Source organism: Pantherophis guttatus, chromosome 3 (genome assembly GCF_059756535.1).
Source record: "Pantherophis guttatus breed Tessera chromosome 3, ASM5975653v1, whole genome shotgun sequence".
Lineage (NCBI taxonomy): Eukaryota > Metazoa > Chordata > Lepidosauria > Squamata > Colubridae > Pantherophis > Pantherophis guttatus.
The window spans coordinates 170,718,355-170,737,918 of NC_142065.1; the positions used below are offsets into that span (position 1 = coordinate 170,718,355).

Below are 19,564 nucleotides of genomic sequence, written 5' to 3' on the forward strand. Positions count from 1 at the left end.
AATTCCCCAAGTGATGGAGATTCAGATGATATGGAATCCTGACAGGGATGCAGTAATGAGTGAGGTGTACATGGGTAGGTAGGAACATAATGAGCAATCACAAAAAAAGACAATAGTTTGGAGAGGCATAAGGAGCAGGCATGAAATGGAAGAAAAGAAACATAATTGGACAAATGAGGAGAGACAGAGATGAGTGTAGGAAGTTAGCACCCACTCCTCTCCTAGAAAAATGAAATATTTTAGGAAATATTAAAAAGGCAGAATATTATGTTTCCCTGTATGAGAAATAGAGAAACATGTTTTAAAGACAAAGCAGCTCCCACCTTCCTGCCCCCACCCTTTGTCAATGGGCCAGAGGCAGAAACTCAATCTTTGTCAATGGACCATCATCTGCAACACAATAGGAGCCATCTAGCAACAGAAACTCACCACATGGCACCTGGGAAGATTATATCAGCCAGCAAGGCTAGCTAAGACCCTCACCCCCTGAGAGTCTGACAACCAATCAGGATACTCTTCCTCCACTCCAGGAAGTTCAAAGCACAGAGAGTGCATAAAACCAAGGCACACTCAGCATCTCTGCCCCTTTTCTGTTCAGGAACTCAAACCATGTGATCCTGTCCACCATTAAACCCTCTTTCCAAGCAATCTCCATGTTTCCAGTGACTTGTTCCCCACTTGGAGCTGAACCCAGAAGGATATTTCTTCCTACATGAGAGAGGACAAGAGAGACAAGGAGGCTGAAGGGAGACTAGTGGAAGTCTTCAAGGATCTCGGCAGAGGATCTGAAAGCAACCTTGAAGCCACTGATAGGAGCATGGGGGCTTCAACTTGTGAGGCCACCACTAACCAGAAGATGTCTTCATTTTGTGCTTTTGCCAAGAGGAAAAGAAAAGATTCACCGCTTTCGTTCTGAAGAAAAGCAAACCAATTTGTTTAAGAACTCCACAGGACTGGATGAGCTGAGTGAGAAATCTTATTTGTTTGGTACAAAGAAGAGGAGTGAAGTTGATTCCCAGGTGAATACTGACCCACTAATACTTTAACTCACCTAGGGGAAAGGAGAGAAGTGTGGAAGGGGAGGGGGAAGTGACAACTCTAACTTCTCCCTTTCCTTTGCCTTTTTATTGCCTTGGTAAAAAATGGACAGTTTTGATAAGATCCAACTTAAAACTGACATCATAAAGTACATAAAAATTTCAGATGTTTAGGTGGAACTTAAATTCCTATCAGATTTTCCCCCATAGTGTGAAAAGAAGTAAATATGTAAGTAAATAAAAGAAGTAGCAAATATACAGAAGCCAAGAGTTGAGGAAATAGAAGAATTGGTACAATTTGAACAGTTTGTGCCCCACTGCTTGATTAGGTCTTGAATCAAATCTTCCTAATGGAACTCAAGAGCATGGAAGCAGTAGAAGAGATGGCCTCGAAATGAGCAGGTTTCATGTTTTATAGTTCCTATCGGACTATCCCAAAGTATCCCAAAGTATCCCAAATGTTCCTATCTGACCTTGACGAATATAACTCACAGGGACTTGACAGATTACTTCCCAGATTTCTGAAAAAGCTGGCAGATGTTATCTCACAACCATTGTATCATATCTTTCAAAAATCCTGGAGCACCGGGGAAGTACCTGAGGATTGGAAAAGGGCTAATGTGGTTCCCATCTTCAAGAAAGGGGAAAAAAACAGACCCAGGAAACTAGTCCAATCGGTCTAATACCTGGAAAGATCCTGGAAAAGATAATCAAGAAACAGATCTTCAAATAACTAGAAGGAAATAAAGTTATAACTAGTAGCCAACATGGGTTTGTTAAAAACAGATCATGCCAAACCAATCTTATTTCATTCTTTGATAAAATGACTATAATTAGTAAACTAGCAAAACGCTGTGGACATAGTATACTTAGATTTCAGTTAGGCATTCGACAAAATATGACCTACTTCTTGGTAAGCTAGAAAAATGTGGAATAGACACCATCACAACCAGATGGATTTGTAGCTGGCTGACAAACTGTACTCAACGAGTAGTCCTTAATGGTACTACATCCACATGGAGAGAAGTAAGTAGTGGTGTACCACAAGGCTCCGTCTTTGGCCCAGTACGACTTAGATGAGGGAATAGAAGGGGAACTCATCAAATTTGCAGATGACACTACACTGGCAGGAATAGCCAACACCCCAGAAGACAAGCTCAGGATCCAAACAGATCTTGACAAACTTGAACAATGGGTCCTATCCAACAAAAGGAATTTTAATCTGGAGAAAAGCAAAGTTTTACATTTAGACAGGAAAAATCAAAATATAGGTACAGATTAGGTGAGACCTGCCTCAAAAATAGTAACGGTGAGAGGGACCTTGGAGTCCTAGTGGATGATCGTTTGAATATGAACCAGCAGTGTGCAGCAGCAGCCAAAAAAGCTAATACAATCCTGGGTTGTATAAACAGAGGCATAGACTCAAGATCACAGGAAGTACTAGTACCACTTTATAAAACCCTAATAAAACCACACCTAGAATATCGCAACCAATTTTGGTCGCCATACTACAAAAAAGATGTTGAGACTTTGGAAAAACTAAGATGATCAAAGGCATGGAGACATATGAAAAATGGCTGCAGGATTTGGCTTTGGCTAGTCTAAAGAAAAGAAGAATTAGGGGCGACATGATAGCAGTATTCCAGTAATTGAGGGGCTGCCACATAGAGGGGATCAAATTATTCTACAAAGCACCAGAAAGCAGGAAAGAAACAATGGTTAGAAACTAACCAAAGAGTGAATTAAGGAGAAACTTCCTAACAGTGAGGACAATTAACCAATGGAATAGCTTGCCTTCAGGAATCGCTCCATCACTGGAGGTTTTTAAGAAGAAACTAGACAGACACTAATCTGAAATAGGATAGGTTCTACTGCTTGAGCAAGAGGCTGGACTAGAAGACCTTCAAGATTCCTTCCAGCTCTATTCTATTCTATTTTATTTTTGAAGGTTAAACCTAGACAATCAGGTTAACTCAAGGATTCAATCATGTGCAATGTAGCGTTACCATTTCAAGGCCTATCTATACCATGTCACCACCTAACCTGCCACCAGAGAAAAACTTCCAGACCGACAATCCATAAATGCTTACAGTAGGAAGAAATGCAACATCTCCCCCTCCTCCCTGAAATAAACCAGGTCAGGTATAGGAATCCTTATAACAATCAGGAATAACAGGTTTGATTTTGCCCACAAAAACTAGCCTATTACCTCTGTATCCAATTATTTTCACTGAACAAATGTTTTGGAGCTGAGGCAGTGACTAATCCCAACTTCTTTTTACATCTCTAAAACAATTATGCTGTATGATTTCCAAGTTGCTCTTTTTCCCATATTAAATCATATTTTATCATCTTTATATCTAAAGTGTGCCCAAATACTTTTGTAAATTGTTTATGAATATGCATTTTATACCAAAACAGTGTGCCTTTTATATAGGAAAAAATGGAGATAGTGATACAAGAGAGTAGGAAACTAAGGGTTCATAATAAAGTAGCTGAGGAATTCTGGGAGTTGAAGTCCATGCCTCTTAAAATTGCTGAGATTGAGAGCAGTGGTTAAATCCTGCCGGTTCTGCCCATCTCGTGTGTGCCGGTAGTGGCAGTGGCGCATGGTTCGGTGAACCAGTAGCGGCAGCAGCGCAAGGCTCCGCCCACCCGCCCACCCGCCCGGACGTCCTTACTTCCTGGTTTTTAACCCTCTATGCATGCAAAAGCCTTCTGTGCATGCACAGAGGGTCAAAAGTCAAGTGTGACGATGGCGCGCACTCAAGAGCGCATACTTCCGAACTGGTAGGGAAGGTAAGTAGATTTCACCCCTGATTGAGAGATACTACTATAAAGTGCTGAAGCCCTATTAAAGTCTCTTATTGCTAGTCTTCTAGGCTTTTCCTGAAGACCACACAATTACTTTGAGTCATAACAAATCTGCTCAAGACATTAACTGATCTCATGTCTGCTGACCTCTATTTATCATTCAGCCCTTCCATCCTTTGACTTTATTTAGATTTTCTTAGATCTTCCAGATCTACAGGTAGTCCTTGACTTACAACCATTCAGTTAATGACAGCCTTGGAAAGAACAGTGTATATTCCCTTAGAGAAGGTATACACTGGAGGAGGAAGATGTAAGAGAATGTGTAAGTAGTGCAACAATTCCTAAGAAAAGGAATGTGAGATCATGCAGTTAATGTAAAATTAACAATGGGACAGAAAGAAAAAGATAAGAAGTAAATTTACTTTCCTGTTGCAAAGCATTTGATTTAAATAATGCCAAAATGCATATGCCAGAACCCCAGATTATTCTTTTGAGGAAACTGTTACAGAGAAGAAGCAACTACTATAATAATGGAAAGTAGAGAATCAGAATGGTATAAAAAACAAAAAAGAGTGAGATAAAGTAGTCTTAAACTTACAACCATCTGTTTAGTGACTGTTCAAAATAACAATGGCACAGAAAATATTGAATTATGGTCATTTTTCACACTTCCCATTATAGTAGCATCCCCATGGTCATGGGATCAAAATTCAGATGCTTGGCAACTGGCATGTACTTATGACAGTTGTAGTGTCCTGGGTCATATGATCACTTTTTGAGGCATTCTGACAAGCAAAGTCTATGGGGAAGCCTGATTTGATTAACAACTGTGCTACTAACTTAATAGTTGCAGTGATTCACTTAACAACTGTGTTGAGAAAGTTCATAAAATACACTAAAATTCACTTACCTTGTTTAACAAAGATAATTTAGGGCTCAGTTGGGGTCGTAAATCAAGGACTATCTCTATATGACATTGGCCAATTCATGTCTGTACTTAATGCTTTTTGGTTTAAATATTTTTCCAGTGTGTTTTTACAATTCAATTTTTATTTAAAAACTACATTCTTACCTTTAGCCATTTTTAACACTTTTCTTTTGGTACAGTATAAATTGGGTGGGAAAGTTATAAAAAGTTAATGTGAGTATGACTGAGATTATAAATCACAATAGTAAGCTTAGATTTGGACAACAATTATTCCTGGTTAGTAATTACTAAATAATAATGATTAATCAATTAATTCTATTACAAGTATCTTATTTGATATCTCCCAAATGTCTTAGAATTTATATTGGGAAGTTATATTAAGAGGTGTCCAAACCATCTAAAGTTTTTCTACACATACGTCTTCTACCGTGCTCCCAGCAATATTTCTGTAGTGTTATTTTTGGAAATGCACCAGCAATACGCATGGAATATTTATGAATTTCCAACCTCTGTCGTAATTCAGTTAGGAAAGATCCTTATTGGTGTCATTCATAGATAGATAGATAGATAGATAGATAGATAGATAGATAGATAGATAGCGATAGTAATAGAGATATAATATATATAATATATATTATACTAGCTGGATACCCGTGCTTCGCTACGAAACTATGTGATGGGGCTTGAAAAATTGACACTTAAAGCTTGAAAATTAATGGGTAGTTAAAAAAGTGACTATAATTTTGTTAGAGACGATAAGCTAAGTTTCTGATATAGATATTATTGTAAGTGTAACAACAATGAAACAGATGGGCTTAAACCCTTTAATCCCAGCAGCTGGTGACTGCGTGCATGTGTGCGCACAGAGTGGGCTCTGTGTGCCACCTCTGCCACATGTGCCATAGGTTTGCCATCACGGGAATAGAGGATAGCTACACTTTTAATACAAATAGTAAATAATCTTTGAAAACTAAGCTGAATTCCTGGATAATATTTATAAAGGCATGTTCTTCACTGTCACTGTGGATATCTACAATGAAAGCATATTCTGATTGAGTCATTCTATGAGGAAGGTGGTTTCTAAATTCAGGTAGATGATAGATAGATAGATAGATAGATAGATAGATAGATAGATAGATAGATAGATAGATAGATAGATAGATAGATAGATAGATAGACAGACAGACAGACAGACAGACAGAGAGACAGACAGACAGACAGACAGACAGACAAATACAGGTATGCATCCACTGACTCTCTACCTAAGACTATCAGAATTGTATAAACGTGAAGGTAAAAAATAATTTGATGTATTTAGTTGATAACAATCTATTTGCTAATGTTCCTTGACAGAAAATATTTAGAACAGAAAGATCTCAATTGATGTTATCCATCAGTTTTTCTTTAGTAATATGGCCTGTTACCAACAGCTCCCGGGTGTGCTTTATGACACAGTAGATATTTCAGAGCCTTTTGATGCCAACTGCCTTCTAGAACCATCTCCCTCAACGACCGTTGCAAACAGAACCTCAAGAGAAACAGTTAAACTAAAGGAGCCACATCATGTTATTGTCCCTGTTAGTGATGTTTTGGCTGTCCCCCATTATGGCAGTTGACTCCTGGCCATGCAGCTACGAGCAAATGATTTATTCAGTTAAGTCTCACCATTTGGTCACGTCACCATCAGGTATGCTGCTTAATTTCAGCCACAATCACCCTTATATATTGCATCACCCATGTGGAAATCATTTTTTCCGTGGTATTTCCCCAGCTCTTTATCTTGGAGAAAGGTTATTCATCAGCCTTGATATGTTTGAGAGCAGCATTCTCCCTCTAACCATCCCCAATGGTTTTACAAGGCCACCTGCCATTGTTAGTAGTGCTGTCTTTGGGCAGAATTCGATTGTGGCAGTGGTGAATGGCGTTGTCTTTCTCTATCTCTATGCCACATGGAAGAGATGGCTGCATTCAAAGGGGATTACTCATCCGGTTACTGAACTTGCCAGCTACAAATGCTGCTTTGCTCTAAATGATCCTGCCTGTGACAAAGTCAATGAACTTGTTCTGGCATACGACTCAGGCAATTTGGTTAGCAACAGTGAGATCTTTTATTCACAAAATGGGGGCTACATATTTGAATCTTTAAAAAGTAGACCATTGAAGGATGGCATTCTACTTGGTATCTATGTTTTTGCTTCCTCAGCAAATTTTGGAATGCTCCTCAAGGATGCCAGTCATCCAGAGACTGCATACTTCATATTTGGAGATATTGAATCCATAAAAAATGAAACAGGAACATCCTTTAAGTCAAAATTCTTAGAAGGTTATATAATTGAAAGCACACTCCCTCCTGGTATGAGAGGTTTTATCTTGCTATGGACTAACAAAACATTTATGAGCTCCTCAAATGATGGACTGACTACAGATATTATTACTGTACTACCCACAGACAGCTATCCTAATAAAACTCTTCCAGAACGTATTTGCTTTGCAGCTGCCTCTAGTAATGAATTTGCAGTCCTCACTGAGACTCAGCTTTTCTACGGAAACCTGGATATGGTTGCTAGAAAAATGGTACATTTGGGAGACAAAAATGTTTCCTTATCCCATGTTTCTTGTGAAGCTATGTTATTTGAAAATATTGGAATGCTTAGCATCATCCGTCCATTTCCCAGCAATGTATCTCGATACTATCATTTTCAAAAATGCATCTTCAACATCCAGGCTAAGCTCATGACTGTGCAGCCACCACTGCAATCCTGTCCAATGGAGATCCTCACGGGTGATTTCCATAACAGGATGTATTATATTGATACAAAGCAGCAGCTTCATTTTAATGCCACGTTTGTACCAAAGCCAGGAACTGGTGCTTATCCATATGTAATGTTGAGCAATCCATATGTTTTGGCATTCGAGGCACACATTATGGAGGATGGCTACACTTTTAATGGAAACACTAAATACAGCTTGAAAATTAAATTAGAAGAACAACAATTAATGGTAGAAAAACAGAACTCAACACTCTTCAAGAAGGTGTCATCTGTTACTGTGGACATCTATAACAAAGGGATATTCTGCATTGACATGCATCCGTTGACAGCTCTTATTGCAGTGGACTGCCCACCTAAGAAACACATCAGAATTTTAAAGAAAACAACAGGTTGCAATCAAGGTCTCTTTGAACCAAGACTACTACAGAATTTTGTTTATTCAATTGATAAGGAACTATATGATCCTTTGTTCCTTGGTAGAAAAAAATTAGAACAGGACAATCTTAATGTGACCTATAAATATGACATTTGGGGATGTCCTCTTCTCTTCTATTATGATAACCAGTGGCTTCCAAAACTTGAATTATGGGATGACAATGAATTTGTGGAAAACGTTCATGCGGATTTTGTACTGTATGAAATAAATGGAATGCACAATTATGATTATCTCTTGACTGAAGTACAGGCCAATTGTTTGTCAGAGGCCCAGAACTGGATCAAACAATTAGCAAATTTTCCAGGCTCTCCACACATTGCATGGACTAAATATAATTATGTGAGTTGCAAGCAACCCAAAGGAAACAAGTCTTTACCATCAGTTAATTCAAAGTACCAAGTTTTAAACTGGAATGAAAGAAATAGAATACTTTTTCCACAATACAATGGTTTTTATGTCTTCAGAGCTACGATTGTAGATAGGTTATATAGCTATTGTGACCTTACCACAGTTTTCAGTGTGTACATTCATGGATCCCCCCCCAAATCTAAGGTCAGTGTTGGGAAAGCGCTAATTAGTTTTCTTGTTCTCATATTTGGCACAATGCTGATGGTTTATTTTTTTCTTAAATTACTAAAGGAATACTCAAGAATGAAATAAATTTAAGCCATCTCATTTCACAACCTACTGTAGAACAATAAATGTGAGTGTAACTATACTAAGATTTTTTTTTCTTTTGCTCCCTGGTTTGAAATAAGAATATACTGTAATAAATGTTACGTTTGTATATGTGCATGTATGTATGTATTCTTGTTTCTCTTGTTTCATCAAATTATTTTCAAGAATATTTACTACATTAATGGTCATATGAATAATCATCTCTTTTTAGGACCATTGATAAAAATTGACAATGTGTTATATCAATTTTATTTCCTCTTCATTTTTAGTGGCTGGCAATGGCCTTATTTGTTTCTAGTTTCCTCACCTCAAAACCTTAAATCTTGCAAAAACATGTTTCAGATTGGACACTGATAATTGAAATTGGTTAGTCTGTACACAAAACATTTGCCCATCCTGATACCTTCATTTTACAGTTAAAAAAACCCACGGTGGGGAATGTAGTGAATATGATGCACAATTTTATTTTATTTATTTTATTTACAGCAAATCTATTATAAATATAATACATTTCTTGAAAAGCTTAACTTTCTTTAAAAAAACAGATCAACTGAATTGCTCTAGTTACATAATAAAGTGAATGGATTTAACTGACAAAACATTTCTTTGTTTGAAACAGTGAATTTTGTACTGAGATGAATTCAAACTGCTGTCAAAAATTGTAGAATATTAAGTGGAGTTATATATGCAATTGCAATGAGAATTGCTTAACAGTATATGAGGCAAGTCTCAAATTCAACTTTTTAAAAATTGAAAATGAAAAACAGAAGAATTGGACTGGAATAAATTGGATCCTAGTTAACTTCACAGAAACAACATGATATAATTATCAATCTATGGCTTACTCAAAAAAGCCAACAAGGAACTTTTTTCCTAAATTGCCATCTAATACAGCCACAAATATTAACACATGCTGTACATTTTTTTCAGCAGTAAAGATGTCCAAGGGTTTCCCAATTTAATTCTTAGGAATCTTAAAAGTTACGTGGTTATTTCCATTTAACTTATGAAACATTTTTTAAAAAGAAAAAACTGGAATTCAAGATGCCCGGTATTATGAAATAAAAATAGGCATGTAATCATATTATGTGGAAGATTTATCTACAACTTTTTAACAGGTTATATGCCAAGGTTGCAAATTCAAAGAAATAACAGTACTTAGTTTTGTTTTTAAAACAAACTCATAAGTCAAATACTGTTAATAATAATCAGGGCTGGCACTGAATTCTGTTGACTTGTTTCAAATAAAGTAACTTGATGGGAAAGCTTGGCAAATATTCGTGGGGTTCCAAGATTATACACTCCAGTATGAACAAAGCAAGCCTTTAACTGAAGGCTAGATACTTCATAGGCTTTTAGCTGAAGCTTGTATTGTGTTTGTCCAAGCCAGGTAAATGAACCATGGATTTCAAGAGCTTCTGGACTGGAAAAGAGAAAGCACAGGGGTCACAATTTCTTCCTGCTTATACCCTTGTTCTAAACAATGTATTATTTGTCCTCAACACATCATTTGTGGATGTTAACGAGAATTTTATGTAAAATATTTGCACCGAGTATAAAATTATAAATGGGAAAATTCTATTACTTAAATCTATAATACTACCCTAACCCTCTATTACCATTATATGAAAAAGGTTTTAAGCATCCCAGGTCAGGCTAATAGCTTCACACTGACATCATGCAGTTATTTAGGTTATCAGTAATTCTTAGTTCTAACTAAACATGCCCCTTCTGGTACTTCACCAATCTGAAACTTGTAAAACCATTAAACCAAAAACAAATTAGAAATATGCTTTGATAAGCTCTGATATTTAAATTTCTTAGACAGGATATAATATTCTAAAGAATCTTCTCTAGGAATCTAATTCAAAGAATCTTCCCAAGTATAAATGGCTTATAGGCTGTAAAAATTACCTCGTTGTTTTATGTCGCAGATCAATTATCACATCAACGTCAGCTTCAGAACAATTTGAAAGTAGAAGAGTAACTGGAACTATACAAAGGCTGGAAATAAAATTTGCATCAATTGCAACTAGATCAACTATTCAGTTGAATCAATTGTAGAGCACAATTACCCTTGCTTTTTAAAAACAACAACAACAGTGAAATATGCTAGTTTTAAACAAAGTAAGAAGCTGCAGTCAACTGCCAAACAAAAATGGACCATTCTGAAAAAAAAAAGTAGAACAGCATGTTCTGCTTGCGGGATAAATGGAAATATATTTTATTTGACAGGTTTCTATTAGAATTCCAATTTGAAATATAAATCAAACATCAACTTGCACATCTCTTTTAAAGAAGAACTTATATATTAAATTTAGGTATCGTTATCTGTGAAGAGAAGGGCTTCTTACATTCATAAAAGGAATTGAGTTTAATTAAATATTTTATATTGGAAAAAATGATGGGAAAGCATTTTTTGCTTACTCTCATTAAATACCTAGTATAATTTACCATTCTTTCCCAGAAAGCCTCCCTTGAGCAGCTTCTCAGAAGGCACAGGATTACAGTAGCAAAGAATCTCAAGCAATTATTTCTACTGAGAAAAAAATTCTACTGGATGCAACTGTGGATCCAACCCATAAGCCTCCCAAGAGTACTTCTGTCTCACGTTTATACAAAGATTGTGTCAATTACTGTTAAAAATTGTACATAAGAAATGTTTCTTAAGGTAAAAATAGGGAACAGAATAGCTAGGGCTATGGATTCTTAAAAATTAGGATTTCAAGGTAACATAATAAAATATCATGGAAGGTTAGCTAAAAGTTATTTTATTTCAATACAAGAGCCCAAGAAAATAATTTATTGTGGATTTTCTTGTTAGGTATTCTGTGTTGTTTCAAAAAGGAATCAAGCTAGAGCAGGTGTTCCCAATCTTTTCTATACCCCGCACCCCTAGAAAGCTTCTGATATATTCTCGCACCCCTTAAAAAATAATTATATGCATATAATTATGCATATACACTGTAATTTTGAAACTTCTAAACACAGATTTTCGCATCCCCTGGAATATCGTCTCACACCCCCAGGGTGAATTTGAACCCTGCAGAAAACAAACTTCATTCTTTCCATCTTATCAGCACAGATGTACTTCTTTAGCAATAGTCCTCAAGCAAATCACTCCCTAAGCAAATATATTTGTTCATGTTCAGTGGAGAAAATAGGCTTCACTTTTAGACTTGTATAAATAATATTTTATGCTTTGCAGTGGAATGTTATAATGAGTGCCATATATTTCTAAAAAAGGAAGGAAAATGGCTGGAAGGTTAATGCTGGTTACAGTCTATAGAGAAAAAAAAAGAAATATTCAAACCTTTTCTGATTAAAGGAGTGATTAAATGTTTCAGGATAATGAAGACTAGTTTTAATAAGATTGGAAAACTGTTCTACAGATGGTCTGGATGATACCGTTGTGTTTTCTTGGCGAAAAATATTTGAAAGGCCTATTTCTGTGGATTCCTGTAACATAAAAAATATTCAGAAAATACTTACGTTCAAGAAACACTTTGAATTCTATATATGACAAATAGATTATACCATATAAATGAAAGAAAGTCAGTCAGTGGGTTGTACTTATGAATCAAGTGCAGCAGATAAAAAATACAAAAAAACTGTAAGATATCTGATGACATAATTCCAGAGAATTCACATAACTAAATGATTGTCTTTATAAGGTACAAAACACTTGAAATTCAAATTATTCTGAAAACGTTTCAAGCACAAAAGTTCAGTTTCAAAGATCAGCTTATCAGGGTTTATGAGAAACCAGTAATTTGAACCATTTTTCATTTTTTTTCTAACTCTTCTATACCTATGATTATAGCAAGCCATAATTTGGGATAATCTTTCATATACAGTCAGTCCAAAATTTCTGTTGCTAAGCAAGACAGTTAAGTGAATTTTGCTCCATTTTACGACATTTCTTGCCACAATTGTTAACTGAATCACTGCAATTGTTAAGTAAGTACCATGATTGTTAAGTGAATCTGGCTTCCCCATTGATTTTGATTGTCAGATGACATGATCCTGGGACACAGCATAAATATGAATCAGTTGTTGAACGTCTGAGTTTTGATCAGGTGACCCATAGGGATGCTGCCAGAGTCGTAGGTGTGAAAAACGTTTATAAACTACCTTTTTCAGTGGCATTGTAACTAAACAAATGGTTAAGTCGAGGACTACCTGTATTGTACTTAAATTAGCCTCTGCTCAATGTTAGCATTATACTGCAAATGCAAATAGTTAATACATCCACTTTTTGTCCATTTCACATGAAAATACTTCAATGTGGAGATTAAACATTTAAAAAATAATATTAATGCTTTCTGAAGTAGGTGGTGATGGATTGAGAAGCCAAATTTATTAACAATGTACTTAATTCAAATGCAAGGAATTCACAAACATGGAACAAACCTTCATATTGTGATGAAAAATATTAAACTTTGCTCATGCCCTTGCCCCATGATTATAAAAAGCAGGGGTGAAATGTAAAATTTGTTACTACCGGTTCTGTGGGCATGGCTTGGTGGGGGGGCAGGTAATGTGACTGGGTGGGTGTGGCCAACTTTTTTTTTTAATTTTAACTTTTCAAAGCATTTTTTCTGCAAATGCAAAAAAATGCTTTGAAAAACCTCTGCCGATCAGGAACACAGCTGGGATCATCAGAGCCTTTTCAAAGCATTTTTTAAATCACCTCTTCCGCTGAAAAGTTTGCAGAAAAAAATGCTTTAAAAGTCTCTCTGACGTTCCCAACTGAGTTGCCTGATCGTCAGAGAGACTTTTAAAAGCATTTTTTTCTGCAACCTCTTCAGCTGAAGAGATGCTTAAAAAAATGCTTTGAAAAGGCTCTCTGACGATCAGGCAACTCAGTTGGGAATGTCAGAGAGACTTTTAAAGCATTTTTTTCTGCAACCTCTTCCAGGGAAGAGGTGGTTAAAAAAATGCTTTGAAAAGGCTCTGACGATCAGGCAACACAGCTGGGATCGTCAGAGCCTTTTCAAACCATTTTTTTAACCACCTCTTCCCCGGAAGAGGTTGCAGAAAAAAATGCTTTGAAAAGCCTCTGAGATCCCAGCTGAGCCGCGCAATCATCAGAGGTTTTTTTTTTTCCTTTTAAAAGCATTTTTTTCAGCGGAAGAAGTTGTAGAAAAAATGCTTTTAAAAGTTTTTTTAAAAAGCCTCTGATGATTATGCAGCTCAGCTGGGCATGGTGGTGGTGGTGGGGGCCGCAGGGATTTTTGCTACCAATTCTCCGAACCACCTGCCACTATTGCTACTGGATCGGGCGATCCAGTCCGAACCGGGAGCACTTCACCCCTAATAAAAAGCCTAATTTTTTTTCTTATGTTGCAAGTGACTAGTAAAAAAAATAAACCATGTATAGTACTACAGAAATGTATTTTCCCTAGAATTTCAGTACCTGCTCCAAGTCCTCCCAATCAGAATTCCCAAGTATTTTTTTAAAGCCCTATGAAACAAAAATAGATTACAGCAAGAAGCATCAACGTATAGACTATATTGTTATAAAGCAATGAAGATCGCAGTGGAACATTTGCGAACAAAATGCATTTTCTTAAACCTGACACAGTCCAATTATAGAGATATCAAATTATTGGCTATCATAAATAAACTTTATACTACATTATCTGAATTAGAAATTCTTAGACCAGCTGGACAGAGAGCAGTTCTTGTAAATGAACAGAAGTGATTTAGGTCAGCCTGGGTAATAATAAATCTATGCCTGATTCTATTTAGCTTATTTTAATTCCAGTATATTTTAAAATATAAAAATACACTTTTCAAATATAAAAATTCACACCAATCAATCCAACCCTGTCAGCCTTTCATAACCTTGAAGACTTGGTTCTTTCATCTGGCTTGCGGTTGGGGCATATGACAAAGCTGTGGCATGATTCTGCTGATGGTTGTGGCGGCTTTTTTCTACCTTGGTTGCCAATTTCTATTTATTGTGATATTAGATTTTGTTAAGATACTGTCATTTTAAATTATTATTAGCTTCCTAGAAATATGACATTGAAATGAGTGGCCATGTCAATTCAAACAAACAAACAAACAAACAGACAGACAGACATATCTATATGTGACTCTCTCTATAACTTCTGTTAACAGTATCAGAATCTAACCAAAAGCGAAGTCCCTGCAAGAAATTTAAATCATCCATGCCTACCCAATGCCGATAATTGTAAGAAGCCTCTCTTCAATTTAATTTCTATATAAATACACTGGCTGTAAGTTACTAACCTACGCATCATTTTGCTAAGTTGTCTGAGAAAGCACCTATCAGTTTTATTATGTAAGGCCATACTCCACTGCTTCAAAACTCGTTGAATTTGGTATTTAACACATTTTGATGCAAAAATGTTGCCCCAGTACTCATTATTTGTTTTGTACTTGACTATCATGGCCCCATTGCAGCCTGATTCGGAGGAGAAGGAATTGGAACTGTGACCATCCGACAGGGATGACACAACTTCCTTGGCATGTTTGGAGAGGCCAGGGGCTGAGGACGATGCTTCCCGGGTCCCTCAGGCATTGAGGGATGTGGTCGACTACATCAGAGACTTGCCTGCCTGCACAGACACAGGGGAGGATTGGCTGCTGACAGGCAGTGGTGCTGATAGGCAGCAGATCTCTGACAAGGAACAGCTTGATCCAAGAGCAAGGAATGTGGAATGTAGGCAAGCCCAGAGAAGGGCTGCAAGGCTACTCATGAGGTCATCCCACTCCTCCTCACAAGGAACACTTGGAGAGTGGAGTAACTTAAGAAGAAGCTGTGGAGAGTTTGTCTTTCCCAGGAACAATTGTTTGCTTTGGCTTACATTCCCCCAGCTTTGACTAGTGCCTGTTGCTGTTTGCCTTGCCTCACTTGGAAGATTGCTCTTTGCCTTTTGTCTTGGACCTAGCCCTTCTCTTGTGGGCTGCTTTTGGCTTTTGCTTCACCTTGCCTTTGGAACTGCTTCTTGTCTTGGACCTTTTCTTTGCTCTAAAGATTGCCATTGTCTTGTGCCTGGACTCTGCCTTGTGAACTGGACTTGGGACACTGGATCTATGATGACCCGGGGTGTGCCACAAAGGCAATCCAGCTAGAGAATAAGTATGAGTCCCTTTATTACCTCCAAACTTTGCCCCCAACGTCCCTTTACTCTCCGGTCTGCAGAAAAACTCTTCCACAAACCTGTAAGCAGCCAAAACTTCCAACTATAAATCCAACAGGGCAAGATGAGGTAATTAATCCAGCAGGGCAAGCAAGATAGGAAGTCCAGACTTGAAGTAGCATAGCAGTAAATCAAACCAGTTGGGAGGATGCCAGGAACTCAGATAAAGCAGCAAACACAAACTCAGCGTTTGTTCCTGACAACTGCCCCTCCCATTTGCCTCCCTTTTAAACTCCAACTCCAGGTGTATCTTGTGAAGGGAGTCGGGGCCCTCTCCTCCCTCGTAAGCTATGCAACCCATGTTGCTCTCTTCTCCCTTCTTCCCTGCATGCCCTAGGATGAGGAGGGGGTGGGCCTTGGTCTTCATCAGAACCCCCTCTCCCTTGTTCTACTTCTCCCCTGCTCTGCCCAGCCTGACTTTGCCCTTCCCCAGTTTCTCCACAGTCAACGGAGCCACTCTCTCGCTCTCTGTCAGCTGTTCCTCTTCCATCTCAGAGTCAGACTCTGACAGGGGCATGACAGGATCTTGCCCTGTGAGTGGGCTCCTACTCGGTGGCCTTTACTTGTATTGTAAGGACTGTTGTTTGGAGTTTTAGGGGGGCTGCCTTCAGGGTAGCGTGGGGTTGAAGCCTTACTGGTCATTGGACGGCCGTTTGCTGGAACACTTGTTGAGAGAAATAAAAGACACTCTAGAGGCCTGCCTTGCCTTGAACCATCTGGGTCATAACATTGACATGCTACAAAAGGAAGTTGGGAATAGCTGCAGAGGGCAGACAGAAAGTTGGCCATGCTGGAAAGGTTGCTGCAAAAGGAAGTGAGGAACAGCCGCAGAGGCAGTCAGGAAGTCGGCCATGCTGGGAAGGTCAGTTTATGACATAATTCAAAATGTTATAAACGTTTCCTAAAATGATATTTGACTGTGCTATATAGTTCAATATGGGCTGTTTTCAAGGGAGATTCATTTCTGAATATATCCCAACTTTTCAGTGAAAACAATACATTAGGAGTTCAGTCAATATTGAAGGCAATATCTTTGAAAGCTTCCCAATAGGTCACATGGAAAAGCTAGCATCACAATGGTATGACAATACTTTTGTCATGTTGACATAAATGCTGGACGTTTCAGACTTCTCCTCAAGGAGATTGAAAAGTCAAGAATCCTGGAGGTTACATTTCCAACACATAAGGAGATAGTGTCCTGGAAAAGCTGTTCTATACTTTATGACAAACTGACTTTTCTCAGAGGTGAAATTCATTTCCGCGCAGTGCTTCATCTTTCACGCCTGTTCTGAAGTGGTCTTATTAGAGAAGTTACTATTTTTAACTTTGCATTAAGTTCTAAAACATTATTTATATTTTTGTAATCTTTAATATAGTCTGAAATCATACTATGTGCAGTACCTGAAAAAAAAAAATCTGATTTTAGCAACAGATTAAAAATCTAATATAACAGCGATTTGCAAAACAAAAAATAGCATAATAATAATTTGGAATTCTTTTTTTCTTTTGCACTCAGGTGTTGTTTTACAATATTTGAAATATTTTACTTAATTTAATGTACTGATTTAGACAAAATCAGAAGTGAAATTTTCCATGATACCTGCTTTTGAGGTAAAGAAAATGCATCTTTTCCAACTGCATTAAGACAGACATGATGCTGGCCTTCCAAAATGAGTTGCTTGTTATCTTCTACAACATATGCCTGTTGGAGGATAAAGTCAAAATAGATCATAACATGTCAGATTCTGCAATATGTTGGGTATAAATGTGTTTTTCCCACAGATATTATGTACAATAAGCATTTTAAAAAAAAATACAAACCAAGTACAAAACATACAATTTGCTTCAGTATTTTATTGAGTTTTACAATATTTTTACTATTATATTACCTTATTATTTTCACTATTATATTACCTTACCTTTATGCAAATTAAGAAAATCTGCTTCTGGAGGCATTTTATAAATGTATATAAACAGTAACAAGAGTTTGTAAAATGTTTCAATATTAGTTTACAAAGAAAGATCTTTAGATCAAGAGAGATATAATTATTGGCTTCCGGTTTGGCTTCCGTCGTCGCCAGACGGTCTTTCGGGACCGTCAGCCTCGTCGCCTGTAAGAGCTGCCTCTACAGATGAGAGACGGCTCGAAAAACTCCGTTTCATTGAGGAGACATGAGAGAGAGCCGGCGAGAGCAGGTAGAGCCCTCTGCGAACTCCCCAGAGTTTTTTTTTTACTCTTGGGGAGGAAGCAGAATGTGGCTCCCTATCCAGCTCGCCGCTGCTCCGGGCTTCGGGGGAACTTTGCGCTTTGCAGAGCCAGACGATGGGACCAACCCAATCAGCGAAAACTAACAGACTGTCTGAACAAGCAGGATGAAATCCGGATTTGGGACTCTAAATTGCAAGTATTTCTAACAATCCTATGATTGATTTTAAAAGTGAAGAAAGAGTGAAAGGGGGAAAAAAAAGAAAGTTTAAAATGGCGACTGGCTGAGGCTTGAGAAGAAAGCTGAAAGCGAAAGTCCTTCCGTTTGAACAGTTTAATACGTTACAAAGTATCTGAAACAATAGCGCTGGCTAGAAGTGAAGAGAAAAATTCCTATTTCATGCTTCTTCCTTCTTAGAGACTTGATATTGATATTGTCTGGAGAGAAGTCTTTTTCTTTAAAAAGAGTCTGTTTGTGTGGCAGGATGGCGTTAAAACTGACAAAGCCAGACAACCAAGCTGTGGGGGGGGGGCTCCCCCATTTATAAATTACATGAACAAGTTTTGAGCTTGCAGATGCAGAAGAATGGCTTTAAAGACTTAAAGGAATTTGTTTTGGAGGAGATGGCAAGACATGATGAGATTGTGAACCAGAATCTTGAAAAATTTAGACAGGAAATTAAAGAGCTGGTACAACAAAAGTATGATAACCTGAAACGATATATTGTAACAGCTTTGAAAAGCTTTTCAGAAATAATTATAAAGATGGATAAAGATATCAACTTAGAAATAGAGTCTAAAATGAAGGAAGCTGGTTATAAGAGTCATAATCTGGATAATAAAATACAAAGAATTGAAAATGATTTGATAAATATTCAAGAAAATAGCTCAGAAGTAGAGTCTAAAATAAAGGAAGCTGATCACAAGACTTACAATGCAGATAATATAAAACAAAGGATTGAAAATGAAGTCACAATGATGCAATTCAGATCTATGGAATTTGCGATCAGAATGAGGGGAATACAGGAAAATAAAAGAGAGGACTTGAGAAAGATGTCTGCTGAAGTTCTGGCTGTGATTTTAAAGGTTAGTCCTGAAGAGGTATTCTGTAAAATTGACAAGGCCTACAGAGTAAATTCTTGGGTGGCAAAGCAAAGGCAGTTGCCCAGAGATGTGGTGATTTACTTTACTTTTTGGTGACTGAGCTAAAGAAACAAAACATCCCATTTAGGTGGGATGCTCCAGTTGGTATAATATTGAGATATCAAGGAGAAAGATATCAACTAAATACTGTTGAAAAAGCGGAAGAATTTTACTACAAGGTTTTTAAAATGGGCCCAACATCTCCACGTATGTCACCAGTGTCAGGAACACAGGAGGGGGATAAAGAAAAGCAAAATGAACAAGAAATTGAAACTCAGGATAAGCAGATGGAGATGGAGGTAATGGAAAAACAACAAGTTACAGAGGGCTTTTTGGATGAGCCGCTTTTGGATTCTCCTTCAGAGGCTATAGCTGG

At 37.4% G+C, this 19,564-nt stretch overlaps 2 protein-coding genes across 9 annotated transcripts in view; one reads left to right on the top strand and one right to left on the bottom strand.

Moving 5' to 3' along the window:
* Positions 1–6,276: 6,276 nt before the first annotated feature.
* On the top strand, positions 6,277–8,775 carry CATSPERD (catsper channel auxiliary subunit delta). The gene has a single exon (XM_034429672.3). The coding sequence runs from the start codon at positions 6,343–6,345 to the stop codon at positions 8,644–8,646; it is 2,304 nt and encodes a 767-aa protein (XP_034285563.1). The 5' UTR covers positions 6,277–6,342; the 3' UTR covers positions 8,647–8,775.
* A 333-nt stretch (positions 8,776–9,108) lies between these two features.
* Positions 9,109–19,564, bottom strand: part of TRAPPC8 (trafficking protein particle complex subunit 8) — a 72,322-nt gene continuing 61,866 nt past the window's right edge. For 5 of the 8 annotated variants that reach the window (XM_034429670.3, XM_034429669.3, XM_034429666.3 and 2 more), the window contains 5 exons: positions 17,440–17,541; positions 14,084–14,131; positions 11,978–12,123; positions 10,579–10,668; positions 9,109–10,087 (listed from right to left, as the gene is read on the bottom strand). In XM_034429670.3, coding sequence (XP_034285561.1) covers positions 9,853–10,087; positions 10,579–10,668; positions 11,978–12,123; positions 14,084–14,131; positions 17,440–17,541 — 621 coding nt within the window. In that variant the 3' untranslated portion in view covers positions 9,109–9,852. The remainder of the gene's footprint in view (positions 10,088–10,578; positions 10,669–11,977; positions 12,124–14,083; positions 14,132–17,439; positions 17,542–19,564) is intronic. The other 3 variants (XM_034429671.3, XM_034429668.3, XM_034429667.3) reach the window with 1 other exon arrangement.